General features: G+C 41.8%; 1 protein-coding gene across 3 annotated transcripts in view; it reads right to left on the bottom strand.

The window, feature by feature from the left end:
- Nucleotides 1–9,854: 9,854 nt before the first annotated feature.
- Nucleotides 9,855–20,211, bottom strand: part of LOC139376820 (phosphatase and actin regulator 2) — a 49,142-nt gene continuing 38,785 nt past the window's right edge. For all 3 annotated transcript variants that reach the window (XM_071119758.1, XM_071119759.1, XM_071119760.1), the window contains 7 exons: nt 19,948–20,129; nt 19,384–19,540; nt 18,988–19,043; nt 16,698–16,759; nt 12,777–12,914; nt 12,009–12,085; nt 9,855–11,841 (listed from right to left, as the gene is read on the bottom strand). In XM_071119758.1, the coding sequence (XP_070975859.1) occupies nt 11,826–11,841; nt 12,009–12,085; nt 12,777–12,914; nt 16,698–16,759; nt 18,988–19,043; nt 19,384–19,540; nt 19,948–20,129 (688 nt within the window). In that variant the 3' untranslated portion in view covers nt 9,855–11,825. The remainder of the gene's footprint in view (nt 11,842–12,008; nt 12,086–12,776; nt 12,915–16,697; nt 16,760–18,987; nt 19,044–19,383; nt 19,541–19,947; nt 20,130–20,211) is intronic.

Genomic DNA, 20,211 nt, shown 5'->3' with positions numbered 1-20,211 from the left:
CTGGTTGTGGTCAGGTGTTATTTGTCTTCAAAGAATTGTCCACTTGCCCGACCGCCATCTTGTCGTTACAAATGCCAGTGAGCATTGAGAATGATCATTGTAAAATGTTCTGTATATTGCACCCTTATAATAGCTTGTTGTCAATCACTTCAACAGTTATCTAAACATTTACTCAATGATTTTGATTCAATTAATTCCCAGAACTGGATAGTAATGAGTGCAGACCTGGGTGGAATACGTCAATACTTGAGGTGCGCATTATTTATCTTGCCTGTCATGAGGAGTTTGGGATTATTTGAGTTTATTTGAAAAAGTACATATACAGACAGGACATGCATAAAAAAAGTCCATGAGTTACTTCCATTGTGTTCCTTTTGGCAAGATTAAGGCAGGTGTCTTAAAGGGCGTGGTTGAATAATTATATAATCACAGACAAAAGTGGTCCTACAAAAGTCCTACTTGCTACTGAGCTCCCATGAGCCTATGGTTCAGTCATCAGCCAGCCATATTCTTTACTCCCTGTTTACTGTGCTCTCAGTTTGAGGGGAACATATGGAGGTACATGGCCCAGATTTATACAGTCCTAGTTACACACAAGATGCCAGTGGTTTGGCTTCAGTATTGTGTAGGCCTACATGGGAGACAATTTGTCTTAGTTTCTCTATGTAGTCCGTGGTCACAATGTAGAAAATTCACCCTGTTTATTCTTTGCTATTCCATTTCAGATATTGTCCACTGAACTGGGCCTGTAAAGGTTATGTTGGCCTTTGTTCTGATTGAAAAGATGCACCCCATTATCTTGTCTACCCACACACAATAAGCCTTATCATTAAAACGCCCATACAGAACCATGACTTTGACTACTTGTGCCTATGACAGAAGTAGAAAGACATTTCATTATGTGAGCGGAAGAGAGGCCATGATGATTCAACGTTGAATAGAGAGCGAGCGAGAGATTACGTCATTGTGCCCACGCTGCTGGGAAGTCTGTGTGTGTGTGTGTGTGTGTGTGTGTGTGTGTGTGTGTGTGTGTGTGTGTGTGTGTGTGTGTGTGTGTGTGTGTGTGTGTGTGTGTGTGTGTCAATTAATTAATTGGCAGGAACATCACCTAGCTGGGGTAAGTCCTCACCGGCTGTCCCCACAGTTTGAATCATGGCTGTGGCGATGCTATTTCTGCTGTGTCAGGGCTGAGGACATTGGGAGGCTAGCAGAATTTTCTCTCCCACTGGGCTAGCAGAGAGAACAGTCTATGACTAGGGTGGCTTAGGGCCTTCCTCTGACACCGCCTGGTATAGAGGTCCTGAATGGCAGGATGCTTGGCCCCAGTGATGTACTGGGCCGTACGCACTACTCTCTGTAGTGCCTTGCGGTTGAAGGCCGAGCAGTTGTCATACCAGGCAGTGATGCAACCAGTCAGGATGCTCTCGATGGTGCAGCTGTAGAACATTTTGAGGATCTGAGGACCCATGCCAAATCTTTTCAGTCTCCCGAGGGGGAATAGGCTTTGTCGTGCCCTCTTCACAACTGTCTTGGTTTGTTGGGACCATGAAAGTTTGGTGATGTGGCCACCAAGGAACTTGCAGCTCTCAACCTGCTCCACTACAGCCCCATTGATGAGAATGGGGGCGTGCTCTGTCCTCCTTTTCTTGTTGTCCACAATCATCATCTCTGTCTTGATCATGTTGAGGGAGAGGTTGTTAACCTGGCACCACACGGCCAGGTCTTTGACGACTTCCCCTATAGGCTGTCTCTTTGTTGTCGGTGATCATGCCTACCACTGTTGTGGTAGGTGGAGTGATGGAGTTGTGCCAGGCCATGCAGTCATGAGTGAACAGGGAGTACAGGAGGTGACTGTGTTGAAGATCAGATGTTGTTACCTACCCTTACCACCAAGAAGTCCAGGATCCAGTTGCAGAGGGAGTTGTTTCGTCGCAGGGTCCTTAGCTTAGTGATGAGCTTTGAGGGCACTATGGTGTTGAACGCTGAGCTATTGTCAATTTATAGCATTCTCACATAGGTGTTCCTTTTGTCCAGGTGGGAAAGGGCAGTGTGGAGTGCAATAGAGATTGCATCATCTGTGGATGATGGGGCGGTATTTAAATTGGAGTGGGTCTAGGGATTCTGGGATAATGGTGTTGATGTGAGCCATGACCAGCCTTTCAAAGCACTTCATGGCTACAGACGTGAGTGCTACGGGTCGGGTAGTCATTTAGGCAGCCTACCTTAGTGTTCTTGGGCACAGGGACTATGGTGGTCTGCTTGAAACATGTTGGTATTACAGACTCAATCAGGGACAGGTTGAAAATGTCAGTAAAGACCCTTGCCAGTTGGTCGGCACATCCTGGTAATCCATTTGGCCCTGTAGCCTTGTGAATGTTGACCTGTTTAAAGGTCTTGCTGACATCTGCTACGGAGAGCGTGATACACAGTCGTCTGGAACAGCTGATGCTCTTACGCATGCTTCAGTGTCGCTTGCCTCGAAGGAAGCATAGAATTTATTTAGCTCGTGTCACTGGGAAGCTTGCGGCTGTGCTTCCCTTTGTAGCCTGTAATAGTTTGAAAGCATCGGAGCCGGTGTAGCACGATTCAAACTTAGTCCTGTTTTGAAAATCATTGTTACTTGTAATATCTATGTCTCTAAGGTATATACATACTGTATGGGTCTTCCTATAAATAGTGGGGCCAATGTGTGACATTGTGGATGTGATATTTAAAAATAAATTTAAAAAATATTTTTATGCAGTTCCACATGTGTACTTAGAGGAAAATGCAAATTGGCCTGTAACTCCACTTACAACAACATAGGACTATACAAACTTTCAGAACTGTCAGAAACCATGTAAGAGAAGCTCCTCTGTGTGCTCGTTGTCCTCACCAGGGTCTGATCTGACTGTCGTTCAGCGTTATAACCGCACGTGGTTTGACCACAACAGATTAGCGCAACAAGACAAGTCAATTGAAGTGGTGGGAAACAAGCGAGTGGCCACATCTCACAAAAACGGATCAAAAATGAAATTACGGATAATTATAAGGGAGCAGGAGAACTTAGACATCGGCTAGAATAATTACAAGGACTTTTCAAGCACCAAATTGAGGAAATGTCTGAATTTCAAGGTAGGCCTATTCCAGTACTTGAATTTCTGAACATCAAATTAAATTTGGCTACTACAAACCCCTTTGCAGTGTAACCTGGAAACCGAAATGTATTTATCATGTTTTATTACCAGATCATATTATGAAGAAGCCCACTAGGCTATGTCATTATATCCAGAACAGTGGTGATTTTAGTATGTAATTCTTGGTGAGGCATACTCCCCCACATTTTTTTAATGCATGCCACCAAAGCCACAACACTAAACAATACATTAATTGCACTATATGGTGACAAACGGTGCCCACAAACCGTTAGGGCCTACATAAAGATGTCCCAACAGCAAAGATTTCTTTCCAGCACCATGGAGTAAATCCTTACTACTGCTACACCTGGCTATCAGCGGAGCCTTGTCTGGGAGCGAAACAGTTAATTCAACCTCATTTACTGCCTTTAAAAAACATGGCTGACTTACTTAAACATACAGTGGGCTCCAAAATTACTGGCACCCCTGACTGGCAATGCACAAACAATACTTTAAACAATATAAACAATATAATTATAGAGATAAACTCAAAATACCAACATGTGAGAAATACTGTACTTTATTAATGTTTCAATGGAACCAACCAAAATCATTCAATTATTTAATACAAAATCAATTTAATCAAAATCAGGGTTTCATAATTATTGGCACTCCTCATTTAGTACTTAGTGCAACCACCTCTGGCAAGGATAACAGCATGGTGTCTTTTCCTGTAATGTTTGACAAGGTTAAGGAACACATTTGGAGAGAATTTGGACCATTCCTCTATGCAGATCCTTTCAAGATCCTTCACATTCTTGGGTTTGCGCTTATCAACTGCCCTCTTCCACTCAGCCCACAGGTTTTCGATTGGATTGAAGCCTGGCGACAGAGATGGCCATAGCAGAACATTGATTTTGTTGTCACAGAACCATTTCTGTGTGGATCTTGAGGTATGTTTCGGGTCATTGTCTTGTTGGAAAGACCACCTACGGCCAAGTCCCAGCCTTCTGGCAGAGGCAACCAGATTGTCAGCCAAAATTGCCTGATACTTGGTAGAATTCATTATGCCATCAATCTTAACCAGTGCCCCTGGACCTCTGGAATTAAAACAGCCCCAAAACATCACTGACCCCCCTCCATATTTCACTGTGGGTATGAGGTGCTTCTCCTTGTATGCATCTCTGTTTCGACGCCAAACATGCCGATGCTGTATCTGACCAAAACGTTCAATTTGGTCTCATCTGACCAGAGCACCTTCTTCCAGTCATAATTTAAACGATGTTTGGCAAACTCCAAGCGCTTGCGTCTGTGTCTTGGGGTCAGAAAGGGCTTTCTTCTGGCAACCCTTCCAAAGAGCCTGTGGATGTGGAGGTGGCGTCTGATGGTGCTTTTTGAAACCTGGTGACCCCAAGACACCACAAAGGCCTGCAATTCTTTCACAGTGATTCTTGGGGATTTTGTTGCTTCTCTCACCATCCTTCTCCCTATCCTGGACTCCCAGGATTTGCATTTGCCTCCTCTACCCGTGAGGTTTTCAACTGTTCCATATCTTTTGAATTTTCTAATAATTGCTCTGACAGTGCTCAGTGGTATATTCAATCGTTTGTAGCCATTACCAGGTATCATACGTTTCCTGTAGTTCTTGACCAGGTTTGCACACACTGCAGCAGGGATTTTGGCCCACTCCTCCATACAGATCTTCTCCAGATCCTTCAGGTTTCGGGGCTGTCCCTGGGCAATACGGACTTTCAGCTCCCTCCAAAGATTTTCTATTGGGTTCAGGTCTGGAGACTGGCCAGGCCACTCCAGGACCTTGAGGGAAGGAGGTTGTTGGCCAAGAACTCGCGATATATGGCCCCATCCATCCTCCCCTCAATACGGTGCAGTCGTCTTGTCCCCTTTGCAGAAAAGCATCCCCAAAGAATGGTGTTTCCACCTCCATGCTTCACGGTTGGGATGGTGTTCTTGGGGTTGTACTCATCCTTCTTGTTCCTCCAAACACAGCGAGTGGAGTTTAGATCAAAAAGCTCTATTTTTGTCTCATCAGACCACATGACCTTCTCCAATTTCCTCCTCTGGATCATCCAGATGGTCATTGGCAAACTTCAGACGGGCCTGGACATGCGCTGGCTTGAGCAGGGGGACCCTGCGTGCGCTTTAATCCATGACGACGTAGTGTGTTACTAATGGTTTTCTTTGAGACTGTGGTCCCAGCTCTCTTCAGGTCATTGACCAGGTCCTGCTGTGTAGTTCTGGGCTGATCCCTCACCTTCCTCATGATCATTGATGCCCCACAAGGTGAGATCTTGCATGGAGCCCCAGACCGAGGGTGATTGACCGTCATCTTGACCTTCTTCCATTTTCTAATAATTGCGCCAACAGTTGTTGCCTTCTCACCAAGCTGCTTGCCTATTGTCCTGTAGCCCATTCCAGCCTTGTGCAGGTCTACAATTTTATCCCTGATGTCCTTACACAGCTCTCTGGTCTTGGCCATTGTGGAGAGGTTGGAGTCTGTTTGATTGAGTGTGTGGACAGGTGTCTTTTATACAGGTAACGAGTTCAAATAGGTGCAGTTAATACAGGTAATGAGTGGAGAACAGGAGGGCTTCTTAAAGAAAAACTAACAGGTCTGTGAGAGCTGGAATTCTTACTGGTTGGTAGGTGATCAAATACTTATGTCATGCAATAAAATGCAAATTAATTACTTAAAAATCATACAATGTGATTTTCTGGATTTTTTTCTCACAGTTGAAGTGTACCTATGATATGCTTATGCTTATGATATGATATGCCTCTACATGCTTTGTAAGTGGGAAAACCTGCAAAATCGGCAGTGTATCAAATACTTGTTCTCCCCACTGTATATATATATTATTATTATATTATTATTATTATTATTATAAAAATAAAAATACATCTTCACTGTCCAAATATGTATGGAGGGGAGTGTATAATAATAATATATTAATATAACCTTATTTAATTCATGAGTAGTGGACCTGGACTCATAGTGATGCACAGAGTGGATGTTCATAGATGTAACAGGAAATATACTTTAAATAAATAATAAATAAATTAACAGACTTTCAGCATGCTTATGTTCCTCAATGACATACATGACCGATGATTGCTTGAAAGAAATTGATAAGAAGATTTAGGGAGCTGTACTGTTTGATTTCAGTGCAGCCTTTGATATTATTGATCATAACCTGTTGTTGAGAAAACGTATGTGTTAAGGCTTTTCAACCTCTGCCACATCGTGGATTCAGAGCGACACAAGAAGCACTTTAATCTCACTGTATCTCCCTGTTCTCTAAACTCATTAGGAAGTAATAGAAAACATTCAAATGGATAAATCCCAGGTTCACAAAGAGGAACATCCATCTGGGAGAAAAACGGATTGAACACTGCCTTTTGTGAAATATTTATAGATCAAGATGGAGTACAAACCTAGGCAGTGTACCAGATGGGGAAAGTCATCCTGCTAGTGAAATCACATTTTCCAGGTGCATGACATCTACAAGACAGACTGAGGGCAGATTGAGCAAACGTGTCATCATTTAGTCAGAGCCTTAGCTAGGATGAGCCGCTTCCCTTAACCCGTTCACAGGGGCACTTTCATTACACGCATGCCGCCGAAGCCTCTGCAGATAGCTGGCAGGCTGTTATGGCAGATGAGCTGTGAAAAATTGGGTTATCAATTTATCCTTTAATGTACGTTGGTATCAGTCTGTGACCAATTAAAGTGACATGCAGTCTGCGAGGAGCACAAAGAGGACATGTGGTTCATTTAGCAACCTTTAAAAAGCATTTACCTGCCACAATACAGTAACTTAAACTTGTATAGTGGTATTTAGTAGGGGAACAATACTTGATTTATCGTGAAAGTCATTTGCAACCTGTTCAGAGCAGTATATCACAACCCTTATAATAGGTTCAGCTATCCTAGTCTGAAATGACATTGCTACCAACAACATCTATTAATATTCAAGTATTTTGATTTTAATTTCTCTTTAAAATATGTATTTTTCCATTTGATTCATTTCACTTCATTGCAGTCGTTCACTAAATTAAAAGGTCCATTGGAAAGCACAGAAATTATTTTCATGGCAGTCCTGAAGGATTTGTCATACATTGGTGTGTACACTGATTGTCCAAAACATTAGGAACACCTGCTCTTTCCATGACATAGACTGACCAGGTGAAAGCTATAATCCCTTATTGATGTAACTTGTTAAATCCAATTCAATCAGTGTAGATGAAGGGGAGGAGACAGGTTAAAGGATTTTTAACCCTTGAGAGAATTGAAACATGGATGTAACGCCTGGCTTCATCAACTTCAATTGGAGTGGGCCGCATTGCATTTGCATAACTATTAGTCAACGTATGTGGACTGTATACCAGAAAATCCGGAATACTCCAACCAGGATTTCTGTAAAACCTGAGATTTTTGGAAAGTTACCAGAATTTTGCAACCCTAGGTCTGTGATATATAATTATGAGTTATAATAGTAGCTACACTGTGTTCCAGATATGATTAGAAGAGCGTTAAATGACCACGAAACACTAAACAACGTCAAGGTCAATGCATAGTCTAGGTCTAGGAGGTAAATTAAAACTTTCTATAGTTGTGTAATAATTCTTACAATACATCAAATTATCAAGCCAGGACACCATTTTTTAAAGTATTTCATTTCACTTGATCTCTACCTGAACAAATTGTGGACATTTCAGGAGCAGGGGAGTAAACAAGACGCGAGAAAAACACTGTAAATATCGTTTAAATCTTCTATTACAGGCCTGGCGCTACGCTGTTTTGATCAAAACAGATTTGATAGGAGACTTAGTAGAAAAGAGTTTAAATATTTCAAGGTGAGGGTGTACAATGTGGAAGTGGCACCTCGGACAATAAAGGCTATTAAGTGGTTTTGATCAAAAAATATTTGATGGGAGAGTTATTAGAAAGAGTTTCACTCTTTCAAGGTGAGGGTGTACAATATGAATGTTCCGTCCCTTACTGGCTAGACTGCTCCATTGATTACAGCATACTTACTCATCAGTATGACATCATCCCACACAAAGGGGCAACTTTCTCTCTATTTTTTTTTATACCTTTAATAACTAGGCAACTTGATGCTTAAAGATGTCAATAACTAGTCTGCCACTGCCAAGTCTGCCTTTTCAAAGGACGAGATCCCCAAAATATACTCATCACTTGCCCTGTTTATACCTAGTTCTTACATGTGTCCTTCATCCAGATATTGTGCTAATCATGTCAGTTTACACTTATAAGATCCGATCACAATAAGTATTTTAAATTGTCTACACCTGTCTAAATATACAGGCACAATCAGAATGTAGACAAGATTAGGACAAAGGACACATGTTAGCACCAGGTATAAACAGCGCTAGTGACTGATCAATCTACCTTAGCCGCCCCATTATTTTCCTACCTTCAAGCCCTACCCCCTTCTTTTTGTTTCATGTTTCTTCCTGTTGTTAGTCTGGCATTGTTTAAGTTTCTACAATTGTAAAGAGCTATATAAGTCCCATGTATTATTATTACTACTATTGGCTCTTCCCATTGTAGGCATGCCGCAAAGGAGGGCACAATTTGGAAACAGCCAATAGAAGCAACGTTGGCAGATTTGAAATCGAGCGAGCTTGTTTTGCAAGGCCCAGTCCCTTGGCTGTTGCCCGCGTGGGCGGAGTTAGCACTTCAGATTAACAAACGTTAATAGCCATTTGAATCAGAGACAAATGGAAGTGTCATGGTGCTGTCTGTGAAATAAGTCTTGCTTTTTTGATCTGTCTGACAATTAGTCCTTATCTGTCGTGTTTTAGTTAGTGACCCACATTTGCCGCCCCCGACTCTACAGCAATTGATTGCAACAGCAAACTCTGCCTTTGGTTACATGGTTCGGTGTCCCCCGGCTGTGCAAAACAAGCTCACACATTCCGTTGTTGTTCATGGCTGTAAACATGAAGTCGCCTCGCTGTATACCGTATGACGATGTCATGTCATATTGCTGAGCCTGTGAAACCAATTGCCAATGTCACAAATATGTGCACAAATGTAAGTAGGAGGTTGGTGGCACCACAAGGTAATGATGGGAGCGGAATCAGGAATGGTATCAAGTACATCAAACACATGGTTTTTAGGTGTTTGATGCCATTGGCCGTTCCTGCCATTATTATGAGCCGTTCTCCCCTCAGCAGCCTCCACTGACAAGCAATGTCGGTTTGACTGCAACTCCTACATTAACCTACAAACTGAAACCAATAAACCCCCATCCATGTGAGTTGTGTTGGCGTAACCCAACGGAAAGTGATACAAATTGACATGCTGCATCTGTCTTACTTCTAGTGAACTGTTAAATGTCTTAAGCAACTTTTAAACCATCTGTGTGAGTTTAGCAGGTGTCAAACAAACGGCTCAAAAGTAACCCATTCCACTCCAATAGACATTCACATAAAGTATCTTCCACACACATATTAGCTACATATATTTCCAGCACAGAGATACACTGCTTCAAAATATGACAAAGAATACTACTTGAGAGACGTGTGGTCTTTGGTCAAGTGTGCAGTCCTGCCTGTAAGTTTGACCCTTCTAAGAGACTGAACTTTTTACTTTTGGCACTTGATGCTGCCTAGATCCACAGAGGTGCTTTGGACCATCCCTTCTCAACTGGAATCAATGGCCAAGGACCAGATAGACAGACAATATGCCACTGAGAACGAGTGCACCCCCTCCTGCTCAGCTTTTAATTGACCCACTCAATGGCTTCACAGTTGACTGCACGGTGGGCTCAGGCCAGGCAGACACATTACTTTCCACTGCACAGATGATTTTCAACACAAACACACTTTGAAAACATTTGGATCCTGGCCACTTTAAAGCCATTGTGCACAATGATCACAGAAGCAGTACGAAAAAAAAGGAATCTCATACAAACCAATACACAATGACGGTGAGACATTCAGTGTGTATTTTCATCAATATACATGACATCCTAATGGATGTCTAAGTCAACATGTGACACCAATTCAGTGGCCATGGGGTCACTTTCAGTATATGTAGCTAATACTGAAGGGTTATGGCATCTTCCTCCTGAACATACACCGTTGATGTTTCGCAGAAATGGTATCTAGTTATGTGATCAACAACTGAAAAATAAAGACATTTAGAGGCATATGATGCACGTATAGACCTATATGCATGATAAATATGGGAGTGACAATAACTGCATATACATTACTATTATGTACATGACATAATTCAAAGATACAGTACTCACATATGAACAGCACATAGCGCCATCAATCGAGATTGGGGTGGGTTTAAAAATAAACTACGAAAATTGTACTCTTCGTCACATCAATGTAAAAATCTATCAGGTAATTGGCAGTAAAGTTGTGATCATGCATCAGATATACATTTTCTTACAGAAAATCTATAGAATGAGAAAGAAATGGACATGAATACTGTGGTTCTCCTCCAATATTCTACACCTGCCCTTAGCAGTCTGAAATTAATATACATTCTGATGGATTGGTGTACCTGATCACAGAAATGTAAAATAAATGCTTTACAAAAGACATTTTGGACATTTTATGACCAGGAAAAAAGCTCCTGATGGATTTATCTCGGTCTGTAAAATGCTAACATTTACCACATCCTTTCAAACTACACAGACCATCCATTACGAACAGCTCAACCAATCAAAAGCAGACCAATTTTGTCTGAACTTGTTCTAAATTTGGAAACTCACTGGATGACTTGCAGACAGAGGGGTATTTGCAAAGAATTGCCTACACCAATCAAAAGGGTCCACTCTGCTCTGTCCCCATAAAGATATGCTCAATAATGGTAACTTACAGTTCCAAAAAGCATGACACATATAGTAATGATACATAATGCTTAGTTTCTAGGCACAATTCATGTAGTCCCAGCCACTTTAAGATCAGCATGAACAATCACCCCTTAAAACAAGACCTAAAACACCTTTATTTCCACCATCAAAACCACATGGCAGTAAAAGTGACCATTCTTCCTTCAACACTCCTTTCCATGCACTTACATTACGTTAAGCTTATGAATATGTGTTTCATTTTTTTATTTGTTTATATTTTTCATTGCACTGTTGAGGAAGCTCGCAAGTAAGCATTTAATTGCACCGTTTAAGCTGAATTGATTTGATTACCGTTACCCTTGGCTGGACTTGCCTAACCTACAACATCGCCATAGTTGCAAAACCATTTCCCTTCCACAGGGACTTGGTCAAAGTTTGTTAGGGGGCGTTAGGGGAAGCCAACAGGTACAGTATGTGGGTAATTGAATCAGCGCTGTGTTACAAAGTGCAACAGTTTTGTTTCTTCATGGTGTGCAAAGACGGTGAATGGGCATGGGCTCGGCCCATTCACATTCTCTGGATGGATATTGGTCTCTCTCTCTCTCTCTGTATCTTTCCACACACCACTAAAGCTCAGTCTGGTCTGTGTAACCAGGTGTGGCTCAATGTCATTGATCTCTAAGGCTGGAGACAAGTTTGCCCCAGGGGACATTGTCCATGTGTCCGTGCCTAGGGGCATCTAGGCTCCAGGCTTCGGTGAAGCCCACAGCGGGACACAGGGCAGCTGGAAGAAAGAGCCCTCAGGCAGGGCCGGCAGCTGACCAGGACCCCCATTGAAGAAATAGACACCTCAGGGTCGATGGAACCTGCCAAGGCACAGGGAAAACAGATGCTGTTGGTTCAGAAAGGCAGTCTACCTATTATAGTACACTGCATACTAGGACTAAATCAATCAGCAGTTTATTATCTTGTATGACTCATAACATAATGTAGTATAATGGCTGGGGGTCAATAAGGTCAAAGTTGTCATTACCTGGTGAATTGCTTGCTCTCTTCATGAACTTCCATCTCTTTGCTTTTGAACTCATTCAGTTCTTTACGGATAGCAGCCTGAGGGAATATAAACATTCAAGATCAAAGTCTTCATTTACAAAGAAGAACTACAACAAAAAAAAAAAACTGTCAGAACTTCAATACTTTCAGACAGGCAAACATGTTTCATATAACTGAAGATTAAAGATGCAATATGCAGAAATCGCTCCACCATTTCTTGGTTGCTAAAATTAGAATAATTTGCCTAACTTCAGCTTGTGACAAAACAAGAAATGCATAGTGTAGAGAATCATTGTACAATCTAAACCACTGTGAAATATATTTTCAATAACCCAAAATATTGTATTGTCAGCTGTTTGAAGCTAGTGTACAAAACTGAAAGTTAAAGGTGCAAAATCAAAACTTAAGAATGGGAAACATAGAAGTAGTGCACATAGAACATCACTTTCAATAAGAATGACATATCTATAACTCACATTTCTATGTGAATTTGGTCAGGTTGTCCAAAAAGTTACATATTGTCGCTTTAAATGATACATCTTTATTATTGTTTGTGAGTAATGTATTTACTGTATGGTTCAGTTGCTGGCCAGTATGTGGTATGCATGAGGAATACAATTCTAACAAAACGTTTTTTAATTACACCTTTTTATAACCTGTCTTATTCCAAGTATTTAATCACATTATGAATGTCATGTATTTTAGGTTATCTTGCAATAAAATCATACAGTAGGAGTCTGGGACCCACTTTGTCAGCTGGAGTGAGCCTGGTCCAGGGTTTGTCTGCACGGCGGTCATAGTCCTTAGCATCTGTGCACTCCACATACTCATTGAAGCGCAGAATCCGCCGAGCCACCAGCTCTGCTACTGTGGGCCTCACACTCAGCTACACACACGCACAAGTAACCAGTGATTGACAACTGTAAATTGGGACTTGTAGATAAAACATTTGGGGCCCGGGAGAAGATGGGTAGAGAGTTGTGGGAAAAGTTGAACTCCTTCAACGGTGCCATACGGGAGCACAGTGTTGGAACTAGACTCCAGTTCTCAATATAGCTGAGGTCAAGCCTTATTGGCCTAACACTGGCCAATCCCCTCTTCCCTCCCTACCACCACTGGGGTCGAGCAATCTGGGGAATTTCAAGCCTGATGCTACATTTTGAGGCATGCTGCTCACACGGAGTTGGAATGCCCTACAGTATGCACTGTGGCAACTGAGTCATACGATTGCTGAATTTTAACATTTTTACAGATTTGTTCAATTTTTTGTCAAAAAAAAAAGTAAACTAACTGACAAGGAACAAATGAGTTAGAAATGTGTTTGGTAATTCAGAAATCAAGACATTGTTGGGTAATTCATTATATTGAGTTCAGTCCATATATTCAGTCTACATGAGTTTGACATGCGTTTGGTTCCAGTTATTTCAGTTCCAGCTGTGTCCACCAGATGGATCTGTGTACCAAATATACAGTGCATTCAGAAAGTACTCACTCATTGCCTTTTCCCACATTTTGTTACATTACAGCCTTGTTCTACAATTTATTAAATCATTCCCCCACCAATCTACACACAATACCTTATAATGACAAAGTGAAAACATGTTTTTAGAAATGTTTGCACATTTATAAAAACTAATAAACAGAAATACCTTACTTACAAAAATATTCAGACCCTTTGCTCTGCGACTCGAAATTGAGCTCAGGTGCATCCTGTTTCCATTGGTCATCCTTGAGATGTGGTAAATTCAATTGATTGGACATAATTTGTAAAGGCACACACCTGTCAACAGTTGAAGTTGGAAGTTTACATACACTTAGGTTGGAGTCAATAAAACTCGTTTTTCAACCACTCCACAAATTTCTTGTTAACAAACTATAGTTTTGGCAAGTCGGTTAGGACATCTACTTTGTGTATGACAAGTAGTTTTTCCAACAATTGTTTATAGACAGATTATTTCACTGTATCACAATTCCAGTGGGTCAGAAGTTAACATACACTAAGTTGACTGTGCCTTTAAAACAGCTTGGTAAATTCCAGAAAATGATGTCATGGCTTTAGAAGCTTCTGATAGGCTAATTGGCATAATTTGAGTGAATTGGAGGTGTACTTGTGGATGTATTTCAAGGCCTACCTTCAAACTCAGTGACTCTTTGCTTGACATCATGGGGAAATCAAAATAAATCAGCTAAGACTTTAGAAAAAAAAACTGTAGACCTCCACAAGTCGGGTTCATCTTTGGGAGCAATTTACAAACGCCTGAAGTTACCACGTTCATCTGTACAAACAACAGTACGCAAGTATAAACACCATGGGACCACGCAGCCATCATACAGCTCAGGAAGGAGACGTGTTCTGTCTCCAAGAGATGAACGTACTTTGGTGTGAAAAGTGCAAATCAATCCCAGAACAGCAGCAACGGACCTTGTGAAGATGCTGGAGGAAACAGGTACAAAAGTATCTATATCCACAGTGAAAGAGTCCTATATCGACATAACCTGAAAGGCCGCTCAGCATGGAAGAAGCCACTGCTCCAAAACCAACATAAAGAAGCCAGACTACAGTTTGCAACTGCACATGGGGACAAAGATGGTACTTTTTGGAAAAATGTTCTCCTGTCTGATGAAACAAAAATATTACTATTTGGCCTTAATGACCATCGTTATGTTTGGAGGAAAAAGGGGGAGGCTTGCAAGCCGAAGAACACCATCTCAACCGTGAAGCACAGGGGTGGCAGCATCATGTTGTGGGGGTGCTTTGCTGCAGGAGGGACTGGTGCACTTCACAAAATAGATGGCATCATGAGGACGGAAAAGTATGTGGATATATTGAAGGAACATCTCAAGACATCAGTCAGGAAGTTAAAGCTTGGTAGCAAATGGGTCTTCCAAATGGACAATGACCCCAAGCATACTTCCAAAGGCAAAATGGCTTAAGGACAACAAAGTCAAGGTATTGGAATGGCCATCACAAAGCCTATAGACAATTTGTGAGCAGAACTGAAAAAGCATGTGCGAGCAAGAAGGCCTACAAACCTGACTCAGTTACACCAGCTCTGTCATGAGGAATGGGACAAAATTCACCCAACTTATTGTGGGAAGCTTGTGGAAGGCTACCTGAAAAGTTTGACTCAAGTTAAAGGCAATGCTACCAAATACTAATTGAGTGTGTGTAAACTTCTGACCCACTGGGAATGTGATGAAATAAATAAAAGCTGACATAAATCACTCTCTACTATTATTCTGACATGTCACATTCCTAAAATAAAGTGGTGATCCTAACTGACCTAAGACAGGGAATTTTTACTAGGATTAAATGTCAGGAATTGTGAAAAACTGAGTTCAAATGTATTTGGCTCAGGTGCATGTAAACTTCCGACTTCAACTGTGTATAAAAGGTCCCACAGTTGGCAGTTCATGTCAAAGCAAAAACCAAGCCATGAGGTCGAAGGAATTGTCTGTAGAGCTCCGAGACAGGATTGTGTCGATGCACAGATCTGGGGAAGGGTACCAAAACAATTGGGTCCCCAAGAACACAATGGCGTCCATAATTCGTAAATGGAAGAAGTTTTCCACCACCAAGACTCTTCCTAGAGCTGGCCGCCCGGCCAAACTGAGCAATCGGAGGAGAAGAGCCTTGGTCAGGGAGTTGACCAAGAACCCAATGGTCACTCTGACATGGCTTCAGAGTTCCTCTGTGAAGATTAGAGAATCTTCCAGAAGGACAACCATCTCTGCAGCACTCTACCAATCAGGCCTTTATGGTAGTGTGGCCAGGCGGAAGCCACTCCTCAGTAAAAAGTGCATGACTGCCCGCTTGGAGTTTGCCAAAAGTCACCTAAAGACTCTCAGACCATGAGAAACAAGATTCTCTGGTTTGATTGAACTCTTTGGCCTGAATGCCAAGTGTCATGCCTGGAGGAGACCTGGCACCATCCCTACGGTGAAGCATGGTGGTGGCAGCATCATGCTGTGGGGATGTTTTTCAGCGGCAGGGACTAGGAGACTAGTCAGGATAGATGGAAAGATTAACGGAGCAAAGTACAGAGAGACCCTTGATGAAAACCTGCTCCAGAGCGCTCAGGACCTCAGACATGGGCCAAGGTTCACCTTCCAACAGGACAACGACCCTAAGCACACAGCCAAGACAACGCAGGAGTGGCTTCGGGACAAGTCTCTGAATGTCCTTGAGTGGCTCAGCCAGAGCCCGAACATCTCTGGAGAGACCTGAAAATAGCTGTGCAGCGCCACTCCCCATCCAACCTGACAGAGCTTGAGAGGATCTGCAGTGAAGAATGGGAGAAACTCCCCAAATACAGGTGTACCAAGATTGTAGCGTCATACCCAAGAAGACTCGAGGCTGTAATCGCTGCCAAAGGTGCTTCAAAAAAGTACTGAGTAAAGGGTCTGAATACTTTTGTAAATGTGACATTTCATTATTATTATTTTATTTATTTATTAATGTGCAAAAATGTCAAACATTGTTGTCTTTGTCATTATGGGTTATTGTTTGTAGATTGATGAGGAGCTGTAACGTAACAAAATGAGGGAAAAAAATCAAGGGGCCTGAATACTTTCCGAATGCACTGTATCAACACGAGTCATTACATGAATTTTATGTCTAATGAGATGCAGACATTGGCGTGCCTAAATAAAGTATAAATGACAGTACCTTTCGGGAGAGTCTCCTTTTAATCTCTTGTATGGCTTCATGTTTATCAGCTTCATTCGTCTCTGCAGTGAAATTAAAAAGAAGTTGTAAGTAGGCTAAGGTGGTACTTCACTGCCCAATATAGTGATTATTAATTAAGCAATGTGGTTAATGGAAAGTCTGGAAATGATACAGTGCTTATCTTTCCCATTGATTTTGGAACGTGCCATATGGCTGCATCTACAAAAACAGATGGCCTGGAACATGGACTTATCTCAACAGTCTGCTTTTTAGGTCTGAAAACATCTGACAAACTTTGATTTGGTGTCGTATTTTCTTAACCATACATAGAGTCAACTCTTTAAACCAGAGCACAGTGTAGACCTGTGTTATATTCTTCAACAGGTAGTTGTTGAGTGTGTGACAGATGTGCATAGAGTCCCTGGGAGGCATGCAACCTTTGCCATCTGCTTTCAATAAGGCAACAGTCAGTTAACTGCCCTCTCCCTCTTAGCCTCATGCATTATGATTCCACCACAAAGATCTCATAAATAATGCAGTAAACACCCCAGCAAGATTACAACAACAAAATGGCCCCTTCTTTCACTGCTTCCTGTTTAATAGACAGGAAGTCTCCACGTGAGCATTGACTGTATTTCAGGAACATGTTTTAAGCCTGTTGATCAAATGGTAGCCCTCAGATTTTTCTGTAAAGTGTGTTCCGATGCACTTTAGATTAAGTTTGATTTGCTTAGAACAAAGTTAGCTTCTAGGAGATGAGCTTCTAGAGAATGACCAGGTAAACATAAATAACACATTCCTATTGACTTTTATCCTGACCTTCTCTGACCCAAAAATGTAAAACATTGTCTGGCACGATAAGAGCTCAAGATGTTATCCTCTTAAAAATGTTAATGTTCACTGGTCATGCTCAATCTAGTGTAATGTGTTTCACAAAATTGATTTACTAACCAATAAACTGGGCAAGTAGATGAGCCATCAGTCAATAACTGGCCTCCCCCCACATCAATGCACCATTAGACCTTGATGCACAGCTGTCCAAGCCAGGAGAACAACTTCACCTTTGTCTTGGATTCCAGCGGGGCTAATTTATTCACATACACCATCTCCTTATGAAAACGTAACTGGTCTAGCATCAACCTTTGACTGAATGGGATAAAGTCATCAGCTGTTTAGGTCATGTGGAACTGAACTATCTACACTGAACAAAAATAAACGCAACATATAAAGTGTTGGTCTCTGCCAAGATAATCCAAGAATCTGATTAAACAGCATGATCATGACACCGGTGCACCTTGTGCTGGGGACAATAAAAGGCCACTCTAAAATATGCATCTTTGTCACACTACACAATGCCACAGATGTCTCAAGTTTTGAAGGAGTGTGCAATTTGCATGCTGACTGCAGGAATGTCCACCAGAGCTGTTGCCAGATAATTGAATGTTAATTTCTCTACCATAAGCTGCCTCCAACGTTGTTTTAGAGAATCGCAGACCACGTATGGCGTCTTGTAGGCGAGTGGTTTGCTAATGTCAACGTTTTGAAAAAATGGGTTTATGGTATGGGTAGGCATAAACTACAGACAACAAACACAATTACATTTTAAATCAATGGAAATTTGAATGCACAGAGATACCGTGACGAGATCCTGGAGGTCCATTATCGTGCCATTCATCCGCCACCATCACCTCATGTTTCAGCATTATTATTATTATTAACATTATCCATGGCCTGCATACTCACCAGGCATGTCACCCATTGAGAATGTTTGGGATGCTCTGGATCGACGTGTACAACAGCGTATTCCAGTTCCTGCCAATATCCAGAAACTTCGCACAGCCATTGAAGAGGAGTGGGACAACATTCCACAGCCCACAATCAACAGCCTGATCAACTATGCGAAGGAGATCTGTCGCGCTGCATGAGGCAAATTATGCTCACACCAGATATTGACTAGTTTTCTGATCCACGCCCCTATCTGTTTTTTTAAAGGTATCGGTGACCAACCGATGTATACCTGTATTCCAAGTCATGTGAAATCCAGATTAGGGCTTAATTTTAATTGACTGATTTTCTTATATGAACTGTAACTCAAGTAACAATTTCAAAGATTTGACTGTTGCGTTTATATTTTTGTTCAGTATATAAATCTGAAAAACACACATGACCAAAGCCAGAAGACAAACAGACCGTGTGTGGGGGAAATGTCTTGTACAGTACTAAGGGGTTGTCTGACTGGGGCCAATGTGGTGCTGTCTGTCTGTGGTGGCATCTGTCTGTCGTCACTCACGTTTCAGAATGTTCCTCTGCTCCAGTTCCTCAGTGCTGGGCCTTTGACTAAGTCGTCTGTGAGGGACAGAGGGAGAATGAAACGAGACGATACCTCAGTGATTTGGGAACAGGAGTGAGTTCCCCAAAAGCTTTGTAGCACTAAGATCATCTTAAGTCCCTTGGATGAAAGAGGATTTTAGTGCTACCAAGTTTTCGGAAATCTCACACCAGAACAGTTATTTCAGATTAAATACAATCAAAATAAAAACAAATAAGTTCGAAATTGTGCTACTTATGCACAAACACGTGTTGTAAAAAGTAAATCCGTTTTTGTTTGGTTATCTTTTGGAAATTGTAGAAATAAAACTTTTTCCTTCTTCAGAAGTTTGTGTGACTCCATGGGTGTACTCTGTACCTCACTAGCTTGGAGTGAATCTGTTGCCGGAGTTCCTGCCTCTCAGTCTCAGAGGTGCGAGGCAGGATGTTCTTCTCCTCCAGCTCTCTCTTGCTGGGCCGGTTGCCCAGTTTGATGGCCAGGGTGTCCCTGCGGCGGATCTTACTGGCTAGGGAGCCTAAATAAACAATAATAAACATGAAAATCTAGCTAGCCCCTTCCCCCAGCCAATGCCATGCAGGCTGCCCCCAGAGAGTCTTAAAATGGGCTGAGTCAGAGTACAAGAGTATGGCTTTATAGGAATGTGTGCTGTGCAGTAAATATAAAATATAAGTCAAAAAGTACATATAAAACCACCAATAAAGAGTGTGGAAACACAATTACTGAGATTGTTATCAAGGTTGTTCTCATTGTTTCTGGTCCTTTTTTTTGTTCTTGTTTCTAGTCCTTGTTTCTAGTGCACGAGTGGCTATGGACTAATTTGTTGCAAAGGCTGGACAGACAGACATTTAACACATGCTGACTGACTAAAAAGGCTAGAATACAATGAGCTTTAAGCTTCTATATCTGCGACGGATTCCTTACTTGTGGTATACTCGTCTTCCTCATCCTCGTCTTCGTCTCGGTAGAGGATGGGCCCATCTGAGTCGGAGTCGCTGACTGTGGACTGGTAGTCAGACTCCGTAGTGCTGTCTGGGATGACTGTAACCTCTGGGCTCTCCAGGTTAACACTGTGGAGCTTCTTCTCTCCAATCCCATTGGTAGGCCTGGAGTCACATCACCAAAACCCTGATAAACCATTCTTACCCAATTGATTTATCTTGTCTTCTGATTTATTTATCATGTCCA

The sequence above is a fragment of the Oncorhynchus clarkii genome, chromosome 20 (genome assembly GCF_045791955.1).
Source record: "Oncorhynchus clarkii lewisi isolate Uvic-CL-2024 chromosome 20, UVic_Ocla_1.0, whole genome shotgun sequence".
NCBI classification, from domain to species: Eukaryota; Metazoa; Chordata; class Actinopteri; order Salmoniformes; family Salmonidae; genus Oncorhynchus; species Oncorhynchus clarkii.
This window is presented reverse-complemented; position numbering and strand designations above follow the sequence as displayed.